At 39.8% G+C, this 18327-nt stretch overlaps 3 protein-coding genes across 4 annotated transcripts in view; 1 reads left to right on the top strand and 2 right to left on the bottom strand.

The window, feature by feature from the left end:
• Positions 1–18327, bottom strand: part of ZBTB8A (zinc finger and BTB domain containing 8A) — a 140721-nt gene that overhangs the window by 72496 nt on the left and 49898 nt on the right. The gene's annotated exons all lie outside the window — the stretch shown is intronic.
• On the top strand, positions 766–13869 carry SYNC (syncoilin, intermediate filament protein). Its single transcript, XM_075264705.1, has 4 exons — positions 766–954; positions 2044–2815; positions 6666–6790; positions 13476–13869. The coding sequence occupies exons 1-4, from the start codon at positions 914–916 to the stop codon at positions 13525–13527; spliced, it is 990 nt and encodes a 329-aa protein (XP_075120806.1). The 5' UTR covers positions 766–913; the 3' UTR covers positions 13528–13869.
• The window catches only part of RBBP4 (RB binding protein 4, chromatin remodeling factor), a 19777-nt gene continuing 15315 nt past the window's right edge, over positions 13866–18327 (bottom strand). For both annotated transcript variants that reach the window (XM_075264697.1, XM_075264696.1), the window contains exons 9-12: positions 17077–17153; positions 16606–16663; positions 16413–16523; positions 13866–14568 (exon numbers count right to left, since the gene is read on the bottom strand). In XM_075264697.1, the coding sequence (XP_075120798.1) occupies positions 14503–14568; positions 16413–16523; positions 16606–16663; positions 17077–17153 (312 nt within the window). In that variant the 3' untranslated portion in view covers positions 13866–14502. The remainder of the gene's footprint in view (positions 14569–16412; positions 16524–16605; positions 16664–17076; positions 17154–18327) is intronic.

Raw genomic sequence — 18327 nt, 5'->3', positions numbered from 1 at the left:
AATTGTGTATAAAATTTTACCTATAAGTAAATAGCACTGATAATGGCTTTGGTGTTTATTACCACATTGAAATGTACCAATAATTGTCAGTAAGGGGACAAATGACTGTACCATTCTTCGTTACCATACAGTAGGCACAAAGGGATGTTGCTGCCCACCAACAACTTGTCTGCAAAAAGCATACAAACAACAATGAATAAGCTTTTGCTTATTTTGTCACTGATGGGGGTCATATTTTCATTGGACTATCACTTATACTCTAGGCATTTAAGAAAAGGTCTTTATGATTATAATTTTATTTCTTAATCATGATGAAGTATAATTCAGAGCTTCCAAATGAACAGTGATTGCAAAATCTTATAGTTTTGGTTTTGTGATCATTATGGTTGTATTGCATGTTTGTGGGAAACTAAGAGTCTCTATTTTATCTGATACACTAAAGGTTTACTGTCTTTGGATGATGTAGGACGATTACTGCTAATACCAAGGATTAACATGAATGAATTTCTATAGAGTCACAAATGTCATTCTAGATAAGCAATGAATACTTAAAATAGTTCAGAATTCTGTAAAATGGTGCTATATCTGGTACTTGCATCTAGATCAGACATCTCACTGGGCCTTACAAAGCATACTGGGCACAGCCGACAGACTTTTATTGGATTAGCCAATCCTTGCATTTCTGGCACTGTACAAATTAACCCTTGGCAAGCTACAGCTTTGCCAGGAGAAGAGCTGCAGTGTCATCTCAGGCGTGCCCGGCCAGACTCAAGGGCCCACGTTCTGTGTGAAGCATGTGGAAGATAAAGTGACAGCTTACAAGTCTCACCCTGCCTGTAAAGGGGGGGCACATTACCCACAGGCCCTTGTGCACCGTTTATTAATAACAGAGGAGTCAGTTTGTGCAGATGAAATGTCCAGTCCAGAGGAGGAAGAACACTCCCAAGAAGAGAGGTAAGATTCTACAGAAAATATCACCACCACAAGAAAGCAGACACTTTCTAGATGTAGGATGAAGCAGTAACACGAGGTCAAGGACTAGAAAACCATCAAGTAGATGCATATACTGCCAAAAATAGATTTCAGATGTTCAGGTGATGTAAAATTACATATAATACTGACGTGAAATAGACTTAAGTGATTCCAAGTGCCACATAGGCTAAAGTAAGGGAATGTATAAATGCATTGCTGGAAAGCTTTAGATACGGTGGTTGAAGAATGTGACAGTCTTCAATAAGTAGCCGCAGTAGTAGTCAATGTAATAGAACATACTGTAGAGAAAAGAGCTGAGATTCTGCATCAAGTAGCAACACATTTATCAGTCAGCCTAGAAGGAAATTGAAATGATGGCAATGAAGAATGTGCCAAGACCTATAGGTATAATATTCTATGATCTCTAGAACATGACTATACAGCAGACTCATTCCCATAATTTCAATTCCCTCCTAGCCTGACTTAGCTGGGATTCTGCATCAAGCAGCAACACATTTATCTTCTCTCTACAGTATGTGCTATAACATGAACGACTACTGCGGCTACTATTAAAGATGGTCATATTGCTCCACCACAGTCCTGATAGTGCCATTTTCCCCTCACAAACCTTCAGAAGGGGTTCTAGGAAGGGACACTGCCTAGAAGGCTTCATATGAATTTCCCTAAAACAGTAGTGACTAATACATGTCTGAGCCCAGCTGCTACAAAGGGCAGAGCAAATGCAACATCACTGCAGGACTAGAGTTACAATGCTGGAGTCTATACACCCTTATTCTTTGTTTGTGGAATATATTTAGGATTTAGTGATGTTTTTATTTATTTAACTTTTACGATTTCTTCAAATTTGGGAGTGGAGTCATTTCACACAATTACTGTATTTCTATTTAGATTCATAGGGTTTTAGGAACAACATATATATATATATATATATATATATATATATATATATATATATATATATATATATATATAAAATTTGTGAACACATAGCTAGTCAAAGTGTAAAGATGTTTCAGTTTTATTGAATTTACTGCTTTCTTGTCTCTCCAGGGCACTTGCAGAGCCCAGTCCCTCTCCACTGGTCAGTCCAGAACTGTTGTCCTTAGAGGACATTGGAATAAGGTTCCAGTATTGTATCGCAGCTGTGGAAGAGTTGGAAAGGGAACGAGATGAGCTCATTCGTGAGCTGGCCGTACTTCGGGATCCCTGTTTGGAAGCTGTTCAACAGGCACATGAAGAAATATTGCAGGTATATGGACAGAGGGCTAGAGCAGAACTTGAGAGGGATACTTTGAGGGAAGAGACACGAGGAATACGTCGTAGATTGTTCCGAGTGACTAAAGAATGTGTTGCATGTCAATTCCAACTCGAAAACCAGCGTCAGGAATTAACTCAGAAAACAGCAGAACAAAAAGAACTAGAGACTGTTGCAGCTCGGTTGACAGAGGAGCTTTGCCAACTGAGGAATACCTTTGCTCAAGAGAGGCAGGATGAGGAGCAGCGACTTAGATCTCCACAACGTAGACGAATCTCACGTGAATTTCAGGATAGACGACGGCTCTCTGCAGAGCTACAAACTCTAACTGAGGAACAACACAGTGGCTTGCAAGACCATTATAAAACTAAACTTCTTCAACTCTTGGAGCATGCTGAAAAAGGGGCAGAGACCCTAAGAAAGGCCCAGGAAGAGCTCCAAATGCTGAGAGAGGAAATAAGGCCACTCCAAGGAGAAGCTTGCAAACTACAGGTTCAGAAATGCAGTTTGCAAGAGCAAATGCATCTCATGAAGATGAAGAGGGAAGAAGAAGTGCTGTTGTACAGGGTACGGACAATATTTACTAAAATGTTGCTTGCAAAAAGAGCTGCAAATATAATTCATGTATATGTATGTAACCGTTTATGGAATTCTGCGAGTTTGTGAGATAAAATAATAATTAATATAATGAAAATCTTGTTCATGAAAACTGTCTAGAAGAAAATTTGTCTTTGTTGGCAATAGCAACCGATCATCACAGTTTTCATTTTTCAAGAGCACTGATAGATGTTTTGCGACTGGTAGCCATGGGCACGACAGTACCGGCTAAGGGGGCGTTCACACTACCGTCGATGTCCGACATGTAGTGTCCGCTCCTAGTGTCCGCTCAAAATCTGTCACGGACACTAGGAGCGGACACTAGATGTGTCCGTGACACCTGTCATTCACTTGAATGGGCATCGGGTGCGTTCTTTTGCACTCCGTGCCCTTCCTTCCCTGTCCGCAAGAGAAGATGTCCGACTTCTCAAGCGGACAGAAAAACCCTGCATGCAGGGTTCCTCTGTCCGCTTGAGAAGTCGGACATCTTCTCTTGCGGACAGGGAAGGACGGGCACGGAGTGCAAAAGAACGCACCCGATGCCCATTCAAGTGAATGACAGGTGTCACGGACACATCTAGTGTCCGCTCCTAGTGTCCGTGACAGATTTTGAGCGGACACTAGGAGCGGACACTACGTCGGACACCGACGGTAGTGTGAACGCTCCCTAACATTGTATTTAACTGTAGCATAGTAGAAAATGTATGTCACCTCTTTGTTATTATAAGAAACAAACCACTAAACAAGCAGTTTCATATACAAATGCATCATCTGATATTTAAACAATATTTGTTTTATGAAAAAAGTCGTAAAGTTGTAAAACTTACGCTAGGTTAACACCTGCATTGGGTTTTCCGTTCTTCGGGTCTGCTTGGGAACCCAAAAAGTGGTTACTTGTGGAAACCTGCGGACCCCATAGATTAAAATGGGGTCCACCAGGTTTCTGCCCAAAAATTGCAGAGAGAAAAGTCCTGTTTGCAGAAGTTTTCTTTCCGCCATTTTCAAGCTGATCGAAAGAACGCTGATCGAATGCAGATGTGATTCCAGAATCATTCTTGCAAGATTCCAGAAACTCCACTTCTGGGTTCTAACACAGCATGAAGCTCTTTCTTCCTAAACCTGTCTGTTGGCAATGTGGATGAAGGGTACTGAGTGGCTCCTTTCAATACTATGCTGATCCCCTTCTCTGCCATGACTGATGCAGAGACACAGAGGGAGACTATGTGACTCAGTTGCATGGCACTGGTGCAGAGGTGGGAAAGAATCACTTTGTTGTACGGAACACAGGTGTAGTTGCCTAGACCACAAGACAGTCTAGATCTTCAAGGGTAAGTTCACACGTCGGAAACCTTTTCCGCCGTATGGCTTTTTTGTGTGGCTAGCCGCGATGGGAAGCCGATGCAGTGCACTGACATCCTGCTCCTGATTAGGCCCGAATGAATGGGCCTAAGCAGGAGGGTGTCTCGAGCCGTGAAAGCCACGGCTGACTCAGCCACGGAATCTGTGTGAACAAAGGGCATGTTGCTTCTTTTTCCCGCTAGCTGACAAAAAAATCGCTAGCAGGGAAAAACGGCTAGAGACTCCCATTGAAATGATTTTGAGGCGGATTCCGTGTCAAAACCTGCCTGCAAAAAACTTTGTGTGAACATACCCTTACAGTATTCAAAATAAAAGTATTAAGTTCTATTCATTTTCATTTGGACAACAACCTGATAACTTTTTGGACACCCTCACAGACATGACTTCCATGGAAGTCACATAGAGTTCTCATGGCTACAAAGTTTTATGACTACTAGAGCTGAAGACACTTCATGAATGAGTATTTTCCAGTATATTCATGTAAGCTTTGAGAGATAAACTTTAACACATCTCTTCATAAAATCCATGGCAAACTGAAGTGCAGCAAATTTATATCGCTCCATATAACTTAGACGTTGTTTGGAGCTGAAGCATAGTAGTGTGCAAAAAAATCTCCATTAAAAAAAATATATATATATGGCGCAAGAGAACTGGAAAAAATGTAACTCATTTCAGTGTTTGACAGCATAAGAAGTGTCTAGTTTTTAGGAAAAAATGACTGAAATGCAAAAACTCATATGCAGTTACACTGTATACGGTAATATTCCCAGAGCCACAGATTTGTATATCATCAAATATATGCCAGGACATGTCATTTTAGCATATCTTTAACATGCCATACAGATGGAAGAAACCGGTCAATGTAATTTACTGATCACAGTAATTTCCAATCATATTGGTCAAATGCTACATGAACAAAACATATAGGAAAAGATTTGCTAATAATCTGTTATACAGTGCAAAGTTATACTACATCAGATTTATCAGTGTCCCATGCTGAATAATAAATCCGTGCATTTTAGACTGTTTATGGCGCCTATTTGTTACTGCCCCATTGCTAGACAAATCATAAATAATAAAATGTGGTATAGGGCCTGTACACAAGGAATCTTTTGTGCAAATTGCATCAGAATTCTGGAATGTTTCATTAATAAATATGCCCCAAAGTGTACAATAATCGATGAGAGTCTCGCACTAGCACCACTGGCATTCAAAGTAGCATGTGATGTCCCCTGTCTTAACTTGTACAGGAGATTCTTAGGAGTGTACCCTCTCATTTACTACGACTAATAGTATCTTTGAAGTGAAGGCTCCTTGCTATGGTTTTCTAGAATACAGAAACACTGCTTTAGCACAAAAACTTGGCAAAACTTTGAATGGAAGCATCGAAGACCTAATAACTAGAGCTAACAAAAATTCAGATAATGTCTTTCCTAATTTTACATAACTCATCCACGCATTTCTCAAAATAGATAACTTGAACATGGCTTACAATATGTTTAGATGTCTCGTAAACGGAAGATTGACAGTAACTGCTTCTATCTTAAATACTCTTGGAGAAATAACCTATTTATAGGACAGTGTTATTCATGGGCAGAGATCTAAAACACTTCCTTTCACACTTTCTCTCTGCCTACTCACCATTTGCCCCTGGCAAGCAAAACTGAGGTTCAGCTCAAATGACACAGGGAAGCCCAAGTATTGACTCCTTATATTCCTGATTTAATTAGGTGCCAACACATCTGAAAAATGGCCTTCATGCTAAGTGTATTTATAGTGGAGTGGAGAGAACAGTCTACCAGTAAGACTAAGGCCCTACGGGGTGTCCCGCAGCTAAAAAAGCGCTGTGGGTAAAAACGTGGTGGCATCGCATCAGGTTTCCCCTGTGTACCTTCTGCTTCAATTACACCTATGGGGAAACTGCCGGCGTTTCTATAGATATAATTGACATGAACGCGGTGGCATCGCATCAGGATTCCCCTGCATACCTTCTGTTTCAATTACACCTATGGGGAAACCGCCAGCGTTTCTATAGGTATAATTGACATGCTGCGATTTCCAAGACCGCAGCGTTTCCATAGGTATAATTGCCATGCTGCAATTTCCAAAACCGCGCTGGTTTTGGAAATTGCAATGTGTCTGCACTGCAGTTTTTATCGTAAAGTGGGCATGGGATTTGCTAGAATCTCATCTACTTTGCCCTGACTGTAAAATGCTACCATTTTTCCCATGGCGTTTCCACCTCAGGCAAACGCGACGTTTATACCTCTTGGGGCACTGGCCTAAAACTATTTTAAATTGTCATGAAAAGTTGAATTTTTGCAGTTCATGTACAAAATGCTATATATTCCAATTACCATTGAGATTTTATAATGAACTTATACTATACCTTTACTACAGATTCACTGTGTGGGTGGCAGATTGGATCTGATGTCTTAAAATTCTCTCATCCTCCAATCAGGAACAGCTGCAAGAACTGGAAGACAGACGGAGGGAGATTAAGATTTCAGTTCAGCTGCAGCAACGTCAGAATACAGAGATGGAGGAATTACGAAAAAGTTTAGCCCAGGAGCTTTCAATCTACAAGTATGTTACATCAAATATCAGTTTATCAGGGTTACAGAAATGCAAATTAATCGCTGTGTACACCTTTGCAGCATTTTTTTTTTATTCTTGAAAAAATAAGTGTTTTGGGATGGAAATAATTTTGCAATTGGGCTTGAAAATTTAAAAAATGCTTAATGTGGCTTCTCCTGCTGTATGTTTAATTTGATTAGCGGTGCCTGAATAGCCTTTTTAAAGGCTATTCACGCATATGTGGGGCTCATATGGCATAATTTTGCTGATAGAGCCCCTTTAAATTTCTAACTTTATTTTTCTGTGGACATAGCCCTACAAGGGTTATGCAAAGTTTATGCAAAGTTAAATTATTAGTTGACACTATTTTGGGGCACATATGTTTTGAGGTGGTCCTTGTAAAAAAAAAAAAAAAAAAAAAGCGAGATGGGTCAGACAGTGCACGACCGCTAACCATGCACGGCTAATTATAATTTGAATATTCGTTTTCAGGGCATTATAGTAAAACGGGGGGGACGACGACAAGATTAACGGTGTCTGAATAGCCACATATGCCTATTCAGGCATATGAGGGGCTCATACAGGATAATTTTGCTGATAGAGCCACTTTAAAGAGGACCTTTCATGGTTTGGGGCACAGGCAGTTCTATATACTGCTGGAAAGCCGACAGTGCGATGAATTCAGCACACTGTCGACTTTCCCAATCTGTGCCCCGGGTAAAGAGCTATCGGTCCCGGTACCGTAGCTCTTTACAGTCAGAAGGGAGTTCCTGACAGTCAGTCAGGTACGTCCTTCTTCAAAGCAGCGCCTATCATGCTGTACTGTGTGAGCGGGGAGGAACGCCCCCTCCTGATAATACTCGTCTATGGACGAGCACTGTGAGCAGAGGGAGGGGGCGTTCCTCCCAGCTCACACTGTACAGCACTATAGGCGCTGCTTTGAAGAAGGACGTACCTGAGTGACTGTCAAGAACGCCCTTCTGACTGTGAAGAACTACAGTACCGGGACCGATAGCTCTTTACCCGGGGCACAGATCGGGAAAGCCGACAGTGCGAACTGCCTGTGCCCCGGACCATGAAAGGTCCTCTTTCAGAATTGGAAAATTCCTTAGAAAGGTTACGTTGATCATAAACCAACCTCAAAGTCTATTCAGAAAACTACGTCATCAATATTACAATCCCTTTCAAACCACATTTTGCAGGAAAAGGTTTTCATTTTTGTCACTGTGCAAGGCGATATCACCATGCAATCTGATATAAGGCTTTGGTATACTCAATACTACCGGTATAGGTACATTTTTATTATTTTTTTTTTTTCTTATGGTAGAGTTGGAAGGGACCTCAAGGGCCATCGGGTCCAATTTTTTTTTTTTCTTTTTTTTTTTTTTTGGGGTATACGGGAATACACTGTCAGTGTATTCCATTCAGGATGCTGGGAAAGCTGGGTTGCGGCGATTGAGCCCGTCAGTGCCACGTTACACTGACAAGCTTCTCCCTGGAATTGAAGTTATATGTAACCCCAATATATTCTTTGAATTCCCAGTCAGACAATGGCACTATATGGCAGTAGCAAAAATAGTGGGTGTATATAGCACCAATTCTATTGCTAGGGGACTTGCAGGGTATTCCTGGGGTGAAGGTGGGGGGGGCACACCATTGGAACGGGGATTTGGGGTGTATATATGGGGTATACGGGAATACACTGTCAGTGTATTCCATTCAGGATCCTGGGAAAGCTGGGTTGCGGCGATTGAGCCCGTCAGTGCCACGTTACACTGACAAGCTTCTCCCTGGAATTGAAGTTATATGTAACCCCAATATATTCTTTGAATTCCCAGTCAGACAATGGCACTATATTATATATTATTATTATTATTATTATTATATTATTTATTAATTATTATTATTATTATTATATTATTTATTTATTATTATTATTATTTATTATTATTATTAATTATTATTATATATTATATTACTGATATTTCATTCTGATTTGTCATATTAGTTCACACTGCTTCTTTTGTCAAAATAAAAATACAGCCCAAAATCAGCATATTTTTCAGCTTTTTTTAAGGTTATCTTTTGGGGAACTTTTTTGCACATGGTGCTGCTCTTTTAGCCTTCCTTTAAAAATCCCATTTAGGGTTGAGGCCACTCGTTGAGCCAAAGCCAGGAGTAGATTTAGTAGAAGGTACAAGTATAAGAACTTCCTATGCATTTCCCATTACTTTTGTAGACATTATTGGCTTTTGCTATTAGAAAAAAAAACAAACAAAAACACAATCTGCAACAAAAAAGCTGTGTTTCCGTAACGTGGGGCCACTGCCGCATGTTGCAGAAACACAGCTTTTTTTGTGCTTGGGCTATATGGGGTAAATGCTGCAGTTTGACCGCAACATTTATACAGCATTATACAAAGTTGATGAGATTCTAGCGAATTCCATTTACACACTGCAGAAAAATATGCGCAGCGAAAATGCTGCCAAATCTTAAGGCTATTCCGACGTGGTACCTAGAAAAAAATTGCGTGTAAATGATAGGATCCCTTTAAATGGGGTATCCCAGGTACAATACCTTATATGTGGGCATAAACTACTCTTTGGGCGCTCAGGAGGTAGCTGTTTGGATTATACACCGTAGATTTAGATGTATGGTTGTGGGATGTCATGTTTGCAGAGCTATGAAGTACTAGTAAAGTGTATTCCCCCCAGAAAGTGGCCCCATTTAGAAAACTGTGAACACTGAGGCCAATCAGCAGCTTCTGCTGAACTCAATGAGACCCGGGAGAAGCACCGCAGCAGAAGAATGGGACGTGCCGGGAAGACACCGGATCATCAGGGACAGGTGAGTATGCATTATTTTTTTTACTTTTTTCACTACCTTTTAGACCACGGATTGCAGCTGCCCCTGGCTTTTTCTTCCTTTTGAGGGGATTCTGAGGCTCGTATGTAGGCTTTGGAGTGATTCCCTGTGGCTGGGGACCCCTTTTCCTCCTCTCCTGGAACATGACTTAGCATCTGAATGTTGCCACCACATGTATGAATGGGGCAGAGCTAGGGGCTGGTAGGGATGGAAAATTATTAATCTTTTTTGTTGCTACTGCTATCTAGTCTGTAGAAGCATTGTAGCTGTTTTGTTTGTGTTTTTTTGGCTCCTGTAAGATGTTTGCCACCTCGGATTTAACCAAGCCAAGCTCATTGATGTTGCCCCTAGGCTGGTAGATCCCCCCGGTTGTCCCTTTTAGTTTTCAATTTTTTTTCAGTCGACCCTTCGTGTTAATACAGGTATTAACACCTCGGGTCAGAGATGTTTCTTATGCAAAAAGGGCCTGTAGTCCTCTAGCCAAAATTTGTCAGAAATGTGCTGACAAAGTGGTAGTGGAGGAATCTTCAACCCTACTTGAGACCCTGAAGTTGGTTATTAGGGAAGAAGTGAACGCAGCGGTGGACATGGGTCTGGCTATTCCTATTGCCTCCAGTGCAGCCATTCCCTCTACCTCCTCCAATCAACATCAACCATTGATTCAGGCTTCGGACAGCAAGGATGAAGACGGGTAAGTAGTTGTCTCTGAATCACCCCAGGAAACTGCAGGATGTCCAGTGTTACTGGCAGAAGACAATGATTCACTCCATAAAGCTATGTACTCTACCATAGGGTTGGATGAACAGAGGGAGTCACTAGGCGGAACGGAAAAAGGCCTCTCACTGCAGTCCATCTAAAAGGAAGTGATGTTTTGCCAATTTTCTCAGCAGGTGGACCCTGAAGGAGGGAGAATGGAGACTATGCACTTACACATTCTGTACCCTAGTGGACAGGAATCTTCTTTGCATGGAACTGTTTATCTCCAGTCAGAACACCCAACTTCCAGACTTTTATTTTTTTCTTCCTTTCCAGATGGGATCGGTTGAAAGGAGTGGACACAGTCATGGCCTCAGGGGTCTTCTATATCCTTTTCCCCCCTTCCTGCTAATACCAGGAACCCTGGCACACATTCGGGAGAAAAGAGCACAAGTTATCGTGATTGCTCCCTTTTGGTCCATCTTTCCAGAGGGGAATTCTGGACTCTACCAGTGTCAGAAGACCTCCTATCCCAGGGACTGATTCTTCACCCAGAAGTGGCTCATCATCTTACATTCTGGTGACTGAACTGCTCCAGTTAATGGATAGTGGCTTCTCAGATGTCATTTCTACCCTGCTCCTCTGCAGAAAGCTGGTCACAACAAAGATATATCTGATGACCTGGAATACTTCCCACGTCTTCGCTAAAGACAAGTGGAACTTTACGTGCTTACCATCCTCATCCTTGAGCTTAGAGATTCTGTGGCTTGGATAAGGAGGATCAGTACAATCAAGGTGCAGATTGTAGCTTTGAATGCATTTCTAGATGTGAGGATGGCTGAACATCTGAATGTCAAAAGGTTCGTTAAAGGGACCTCCATATTACAACCACCGAATTGTGCTGAAACATCAACCCTCATTCCTTTCAAAGGTGGTCTCAAAATTCCATTGACTGCAGGAAGTCATCCTTCCCTCTGTCAAAACTTCTCAGATGTGCATAGATATGTTCTCATCTCTACAGATCTGAGATTTAGGACCTCAGATCATCTGTTGCTGTAATACGAGGGATCAAGAGAGCAGGTGCTAGCAAGGCAACTATTGGCAGATGGATAAAGCAAGCCATATCCTTCTGCTACAGTGTTAAAGGGATTCCAGTTCCACTGGGTTTGAGGGCTCACGTGATGGCAGCCTCCTATGCCGAGGGAGCATCTGCTTCTTTTGAACAGATTTGTCAAGAAGCCACATGGGCTAACCCCTCAACCTTTTACATATACTATAAGCTGGATGTTGTCACCATTTGGGACTCCTCTTTTGGCCACAGTATTTTCCGCAGTGGTGCCTGCCTCCCCTCTAAAATGTATTCCTCCTACAAGTGCCATTTTGTGTGTGTGGGGGGGGGGGGGAAAGAATTACTCTGATATTTGGATCACCTTGTGTGTTTTTTGATTTTGTATTCAAGTGTGTATTCCTAGTTATATGATACTAAAGAGGTGATTGAGGAGGGACCTTTCAAAGAACACCAGTTGTTTTCTGTCCATGGGGTGTGGAAATCCGTCTACAGGTGCCATTGTAGAGGTTAAAGGGAAATTCAAGAGAAATTCAAGGGGAATTCATTAAGAGTATTTTTTTTTCATCTGAACACACAGTAAATGGTAAAAAGTGATTATGTAAGCTGTACAGAGCATATAAGGTACATAAAATCGCCCACTATTTTTGCAGTAGCTTATGATTTTGGGAGGTGTGGGGGTCACTTCCAGTGTGATTTACCTTAAAATCTCTAAACTTGAGATGTTCTGTGATGTACACTTACAGTTTACACATTTCCCTCCCAGCTGCAGCCAGTTATGGCCTAAAGATGTGGCTATTATGTTTTTTTGTTGTTGCATTGTACATTTTGATATGCCTATAACTTATTGACTAAATTATATTAATTCTGGCATAAAGGTTTTTTGTTTTTTTTGTCATTCACCAATTACCAAGGGCCAATTACCTTTATTTTATGGCTTAGTATGATCATATATACATTACTAATTTTGCAGAATAATGGAGGTAAAAAAAAGTTTTTGCTTAATTATCTTCTGCTAGGTCTAACATTTTTATTTTTCTGTTCACAGAGCTGGTTGATCACTTCTTTTTGCAGGATGAGCTGCATTTTTCAATAGTACTTTTTGGGGGGCACATAATACTTTATTCCACATTGTGATAGGAGAGATGGGGAACAAAAAAATAAAAGTTATGATGGCTATATTTTACAGATGAGTGAGTAGTATTCAATCGAATACCTCCCCTGCATAGTTATTGGTGTACTCCGTCGAATAGCACATGGTAAATGCAATTCAACCAACCTTCCGGAGGTGCTAACCTCTCTATTATAATTATGTGTGTGTGTGTGTGTATATATATATATATATATATATATATATATATATATATATATATATATATATTTTATTTATCATTACTTCTGGCAGGGTTTAATTGTTTGTTCTTACAATGTTCACTGATGGTCAATGAGGGGCAGAGAGCAGCTTATGAGTGATGCATAACTATTAAAGGGGCACTATCACTAGGAAAAGTCATTTTTAACTAATCACACCTTTGCATAGCCTTTAGAAAGTCTATTTAACACCTACCTATAGTATGTAGATTGCCTCAGTGGTTTCTGAATAAGTCCGTTTTTATTCATATGCTAATTAAACTGGTGCACGATAGATCGTGCACACCTCTCCTATTGTTTTCTATGGGAGACTGCTGCTGATGATGACTCGCTTCCTGTTTGCCTCACACACATAGGAGATAATAGGAGAGAGGAGGCTGCTGGGAACTTCCTGAGCTGGCTGGAAGCTCATTAGCATATGAATAAAAACGGACTTATTCAGACACCACTGAGGCAATCTACATACAAAAGGTAGGTGTGAAATAGACTTTATAAAGCCTATGCAAGCATGTGTTTAGATAAAAATGACTTTTCCCAGTGGCCCCTTTAAAAAATGTTTTATATCTACACAGGTACTGTATAGGTTTTTGCTAATGTGTAATATGCAGTGACATCTAGTGGCTAATCTGCGCATTTTTGTTTTATTTTACATATGAGTTCATTAAAATTGATCCAATAACCATTTTTCTTTTACAGAGGTTGTCTTGAATTATATGGACAGTTATTCAAATCTGTTACAAAAAAGTGACCTATTTGAAGACCATGACCGGTCCAATTCTGTAATATTTGATACTGACAGTGAAGCAGCAGCTGTGCTAAAAGCCCAAGATGAACACTTCTATACAGAGGTTGGAGAAGAGCCCACGTCAAGTTTTAAAGTGAACCGACTGCGCATCTTAAATTTCAGCCAAGAAACGAAGGCAAAAGGAAGCTTCCCTATTATAGCTCGTTATATGCTATACAATTTTTATGATAGTTTTTTTTAAAAAATTTTCCCAAAACAATTGTTTAAAAATCACTCAATTATATACACACCCTACAAGAAAAAAATAAAATGATATAGAAAAAAATTTAAATCTATTTATTTTAAATGAGGTGCTCATCCACCATAAAAAGAAGATGTGCAACACAGACAGCTTAATCCACACAAATACAAAAGGATATTACTGCGTCCCCATACAAATTAAGCACAACTAAACAGTGAATGATAAGAAATAAGTCTAAAGTACAATATATACTTCAATTTGGGGAAAAAAATAAAATATACATGGGTATGATGTTACTGAGCACGTCCTAGATAGTAATAGGAACAAAATTGACTTTTCCAGTGGAAAAATATAAGGAATGTTTGCATGAAGCTGCCTGGTCCAAGACTCTTCAAATCAAAGAGGTGCACCTGAAGGCACATTGACTGTCAAGCTGTCTCATTTACTCCTCTCCTTGCTTTGATAAAATCAAAAAAACAAAACGGCCATCATACTTAACTGTTAAAAATGACATCCTTGTATAAAACATTATAACATAACATTAGATAAAATAAAACAGAAGGAACTTTTCAGACCAAGATGAATAAAAGCAAGTTGAGTTGAATCAGGAGTGGTAGCTTGTAGCACAGTAAGGTCAATGTCCAAGTGCTTAGATAGAAACATATCTGAAGTTAGACACCACTAGATTGCACCAGGGAAAATGGGGGGCTGGGGAAAGTATAGATAGGTTATTGAAACTAGGATCCTTGTCCCTCTGGATCTACACCACCCTCTGTGTCTTCATCATTGTAGATATTCTCTGCCTGCAAAGACAAAATAGAGTATATAAGAAAGAGTAGCGTCTTAAAACAAACAAACAAAAAAACAAAACAAAAAAAAAAAACCCACAACAATACACAGGCAGTCTTGGTCCTGCTGATCCGCCATATTGTTTTGCTGAAAGTTCTCACTGGTCCCGTGTCTTTTCCTGAGGCCACTGATTGGTCTTGGGAAAAGTCACAGGGGTCACATGCAGTGGGGACTTCCACTGGAAGAAAACACAGGAGCAGCAGAACCAGACCACACCACACTGGGAGATACTGCTGCTCTGGGGACAGGAGTGTATTTAAAAAAAAATTCCTCTTAACCTTCCCTGGCCTAAAATTTTAAAATAAAATAAGATTTTATATAGATATATATTGACTATACATTAGCTTTTCCTTAAGTCACAAAATAAACACATACCGTATATACTAGAGTATAAGCCGAATTTTTCAGCCCAGTTTTTGTGCTGAAAAAGCCCCCCTCGGCTACTACTCGAGTCAGCATAAAAAAATTAAATAAATGCAAAAAAAATAAATTAAAAGCCACAATATTAATGTATAGAATCTCCCATAACAGTGCAAAAAATAAAAGTTCTAAATCCCTCCTTTCCCTAGAATACTTACAAAAGTAGAAAATGACTGTGAAACACATACACATTAGGTATCCATGTGTCTGAAAGTGCCCGGTCTACTGAATATAGGGTATCTGCAGTGCTCCTGTTCTGTCGGGAAGGGGTTAATAGGAGCACTGCAGATACCCTATATTCAGCCAGGCTGAATTCCAAGTGGGGAAGAGAAGAGGAAAAAAAAAAAAAAAAAAGTCCTCAAGCTCAGGGAAGGGGCAGACAGACAACCAAAACATTCCCTCCCCTTTCCCAGCATCTACTGCACCCAAAAACTCCAACCATTTTAATTTTTGAAGTTTTTCCAGTAGCTGCTGCATTCCCCCCCACCTCCCTCGGCTTATACTCGAGTCTAAGTTTTCCCAGTTTTTTTGTGGTAAAATTAGGGGCCTCTGCTTATATTTGGGTCGGCTTATACTCTAGTATATACGGTACATTAGGCATCCCCACATCCAAACATTAAAAAAACACCAAAACACTGTTTCCCCATATGGTAAACAACGTAGTGGGGAAAGACTAATTCCCCCCATCTCCCTTCAGACAAAAAAAATAAATAAAATTCTGGCATTTCCAAAAATGGAATAAATGAAAAGTATTAGCCTTGCAAAAACAGGTGTCAGAATATGGCAAACTCCAAGAAAAAATTTATTTATTTATTTTTTTTAAAAAAGGAAAAGGCGTTAAAATAAAACCTATAGATACATAGAAATGAGGTATCTTCATAATCATAACAACCCGCCAAATATAGGAAACCTGTCAATTTAGAGGCACAAACAAGATAAACAAAGGCAAAGAATTTGGTGCAAATGCAGGGTTTTTTTTTTCTTCCTATACCACCCCCCCATATTCTGAATTCTATTTTGCAGATTCCCAGTACATTTTCCAGACTATTTAATGGTACCACTACAAAGTACTATCTATCCAAGTACGATAAGCCCTCATAGCACTATGAACGTGGGAAGGAAAGGGGGGAAGTTCTGACCATTGTCATCTGAGGAGTAAAAAAAAATAAAAAATGGCTTAAGTAGAACTGGATTCATGTATGTGTTAAGAGATTTATGGAATCACCATTAGCAAAAAATTATCCAATGTCCATCCTATGCCTTGGAATAAAGAAGTAGGTGAAATTTTCCATTTTTAATTTGTCCTGAATACATGCAAGGTGTAGATATATATTACATAACATACAATCACTATTGGTAGCAAAAAGCAAGAACTCACCATTTGCCAGACTTGCATAATATTGTCTTCAGATACTGAACATATAACCCAAGGCTCATTCGGATTCCAAGAAAAATCTGAGATTTTTGCAGTGTGACCTCCATGAATAAACTAAGGGACAAGAAGAAAAAAAGAAAATTAAATAAGTAAAAAGCTGAAGTACTGAAAAACAAGCATTTCCATAGCTACATACCAACAACTCAGGGGGGCCATCTTCAGCATCCTCTGGAGATTGTTCTTCGCCAATTTTACTTTAACAAATAAAAATACAAAAATAAGTGTGTTAGGCTATTAAGAACTTTTAACAGCAAATATGTTAAGAAAACTAGTGCTCTAAACACAGCTTAAGTCCTCAAGACCTCAAACTATCCAAAGTGTGATATAAAAGCCATGCTCAATTCCAACACAGCACACTCCAGAGAGCCAGACCACTAAAACAGAAGTCATACACAGAGCCCAGCAGGCCCTGTTGATGATAATGAGGTTTGTCAGGTGTCTGCCATTTTGAACCTTAAAGTGGCAGAGAAGATTACTTTATGCGGGACTTTTTTTTTTTTTTTCCTGCCGATTTTCTGTGGACTCTCCCATGGAAATGTGAGTACAGCCTTACTTGTATGTAACTACAACAGAACACTCGAACTGCTGGTAAATGTCTACAAATTACCTCAAATCCCAGACATTGAGCCTCCGGTCAGTACCACTGGATGCCAGAATAGTTTCATTGTGTGGGGACCACTGTACCTGCAGTTAAATTAACATGCTGACATGAAGTTGTCTAGTGCACACTGACAAAAACACAAGTTGTTTGGTTTTTTTTATTCTACCAGGCATCATTTTCATTGTGTTCCCTTCTGAGGCATCTCATATTTGCCAGGTAACAGTGAATTTAATAATCTGGTGCCCATCAGGTCTCGATGGCAGATTAACCACTTCCTGAAAGGGCCAATTTACCCGACTTTTTGGATTTTTTTAGTGCATGCACTTTTAAGGGCTACAGCATTTAATTTCATATGGGTTATTCAATATTTTTTTTTTCATAGCACAAAGTACTAATTAAACAAAAAAACCTTTAAAATAGTTTCCCTCATCGTTACAGTAATTATGTAGTGTGTTGCTGATGAGCAGGGCTAGAACCTGTGATATGGGGATGATCATGAGTATTATTTTCCCTTTACTTGTATGTTGTACTTGTACTTTTTGTTTTTACATGGTGCACCCCATAAGGTCATAAGAGACCTTTGGGTACATTTTAACTGTACTTTTTTGGGGGGCAGAGTTGCCCTATAACCCCTTCAAAACCAGAATTTTTGTTTTTGCATTTCCCTCACATTCAAAGAGACCCTTTTTTTACATTTTTCAGTTCAGAGACCAGCTGCGATAGTAATGTATAGAATCTCCCATAAAATAGTGAAAGAAAGAAAAGCAGCTTTAAAAAAAAAAAAATAAAAGTTCTAAATCCCTCCTTTCCCTAGAGTACATATAATATTAGAAAATGACTGTGATACACATACACATTAGGTATCCCTGTGTCTGAAAGTGCCCGGTCTACTGAATATAGGGGATCTGCAGTGCTCCTGTTCCGTCCGGAAGGGGTTAATAGGAGCACTGCAGATACCCTATATTCAGCCAGGTTGAATTCCAAGAAGGGGGGAGGGGACTCCGTCCTCAAGCGCAGGGAAGGGGCAGACAGACAAAACACCCTCTCCCCTTCCCCAGCACCTACTACACCCAAAAACTCCGACTATTTTAATTTTTGAAATTTTCCAGTAGCTGCTGCATTCCCCCCCTTCGGCTTATACTTGAGTCAATAAGTTTTCCCAGTTTTTTGTGGTAAAATTTGGGCTTATACTCTGCTTATACTCGAGTATATACGGTATAGGTGTATATATATATATATATATATATATATATATAT

Source organism: Leptodactylus fuscus, chromosome 2, assembly GCF_031893055.1.
Source record: "Leptodactylus fuscus isolate aLepFus1 chromosome 2, aLepFus1.hap2, whole genome shotgun sequence".
Classification (NCBI taxonomy): domain Eukaryota; kingdom Metazoa; phylum Chordata; class Amphibia; order Anura; family Leptodactylidae; genus Leptodactylus; species Leptodactylus fuscus.
This window is presented reverse-complemented; position numbering and strand designations above follow the sequence as displayed.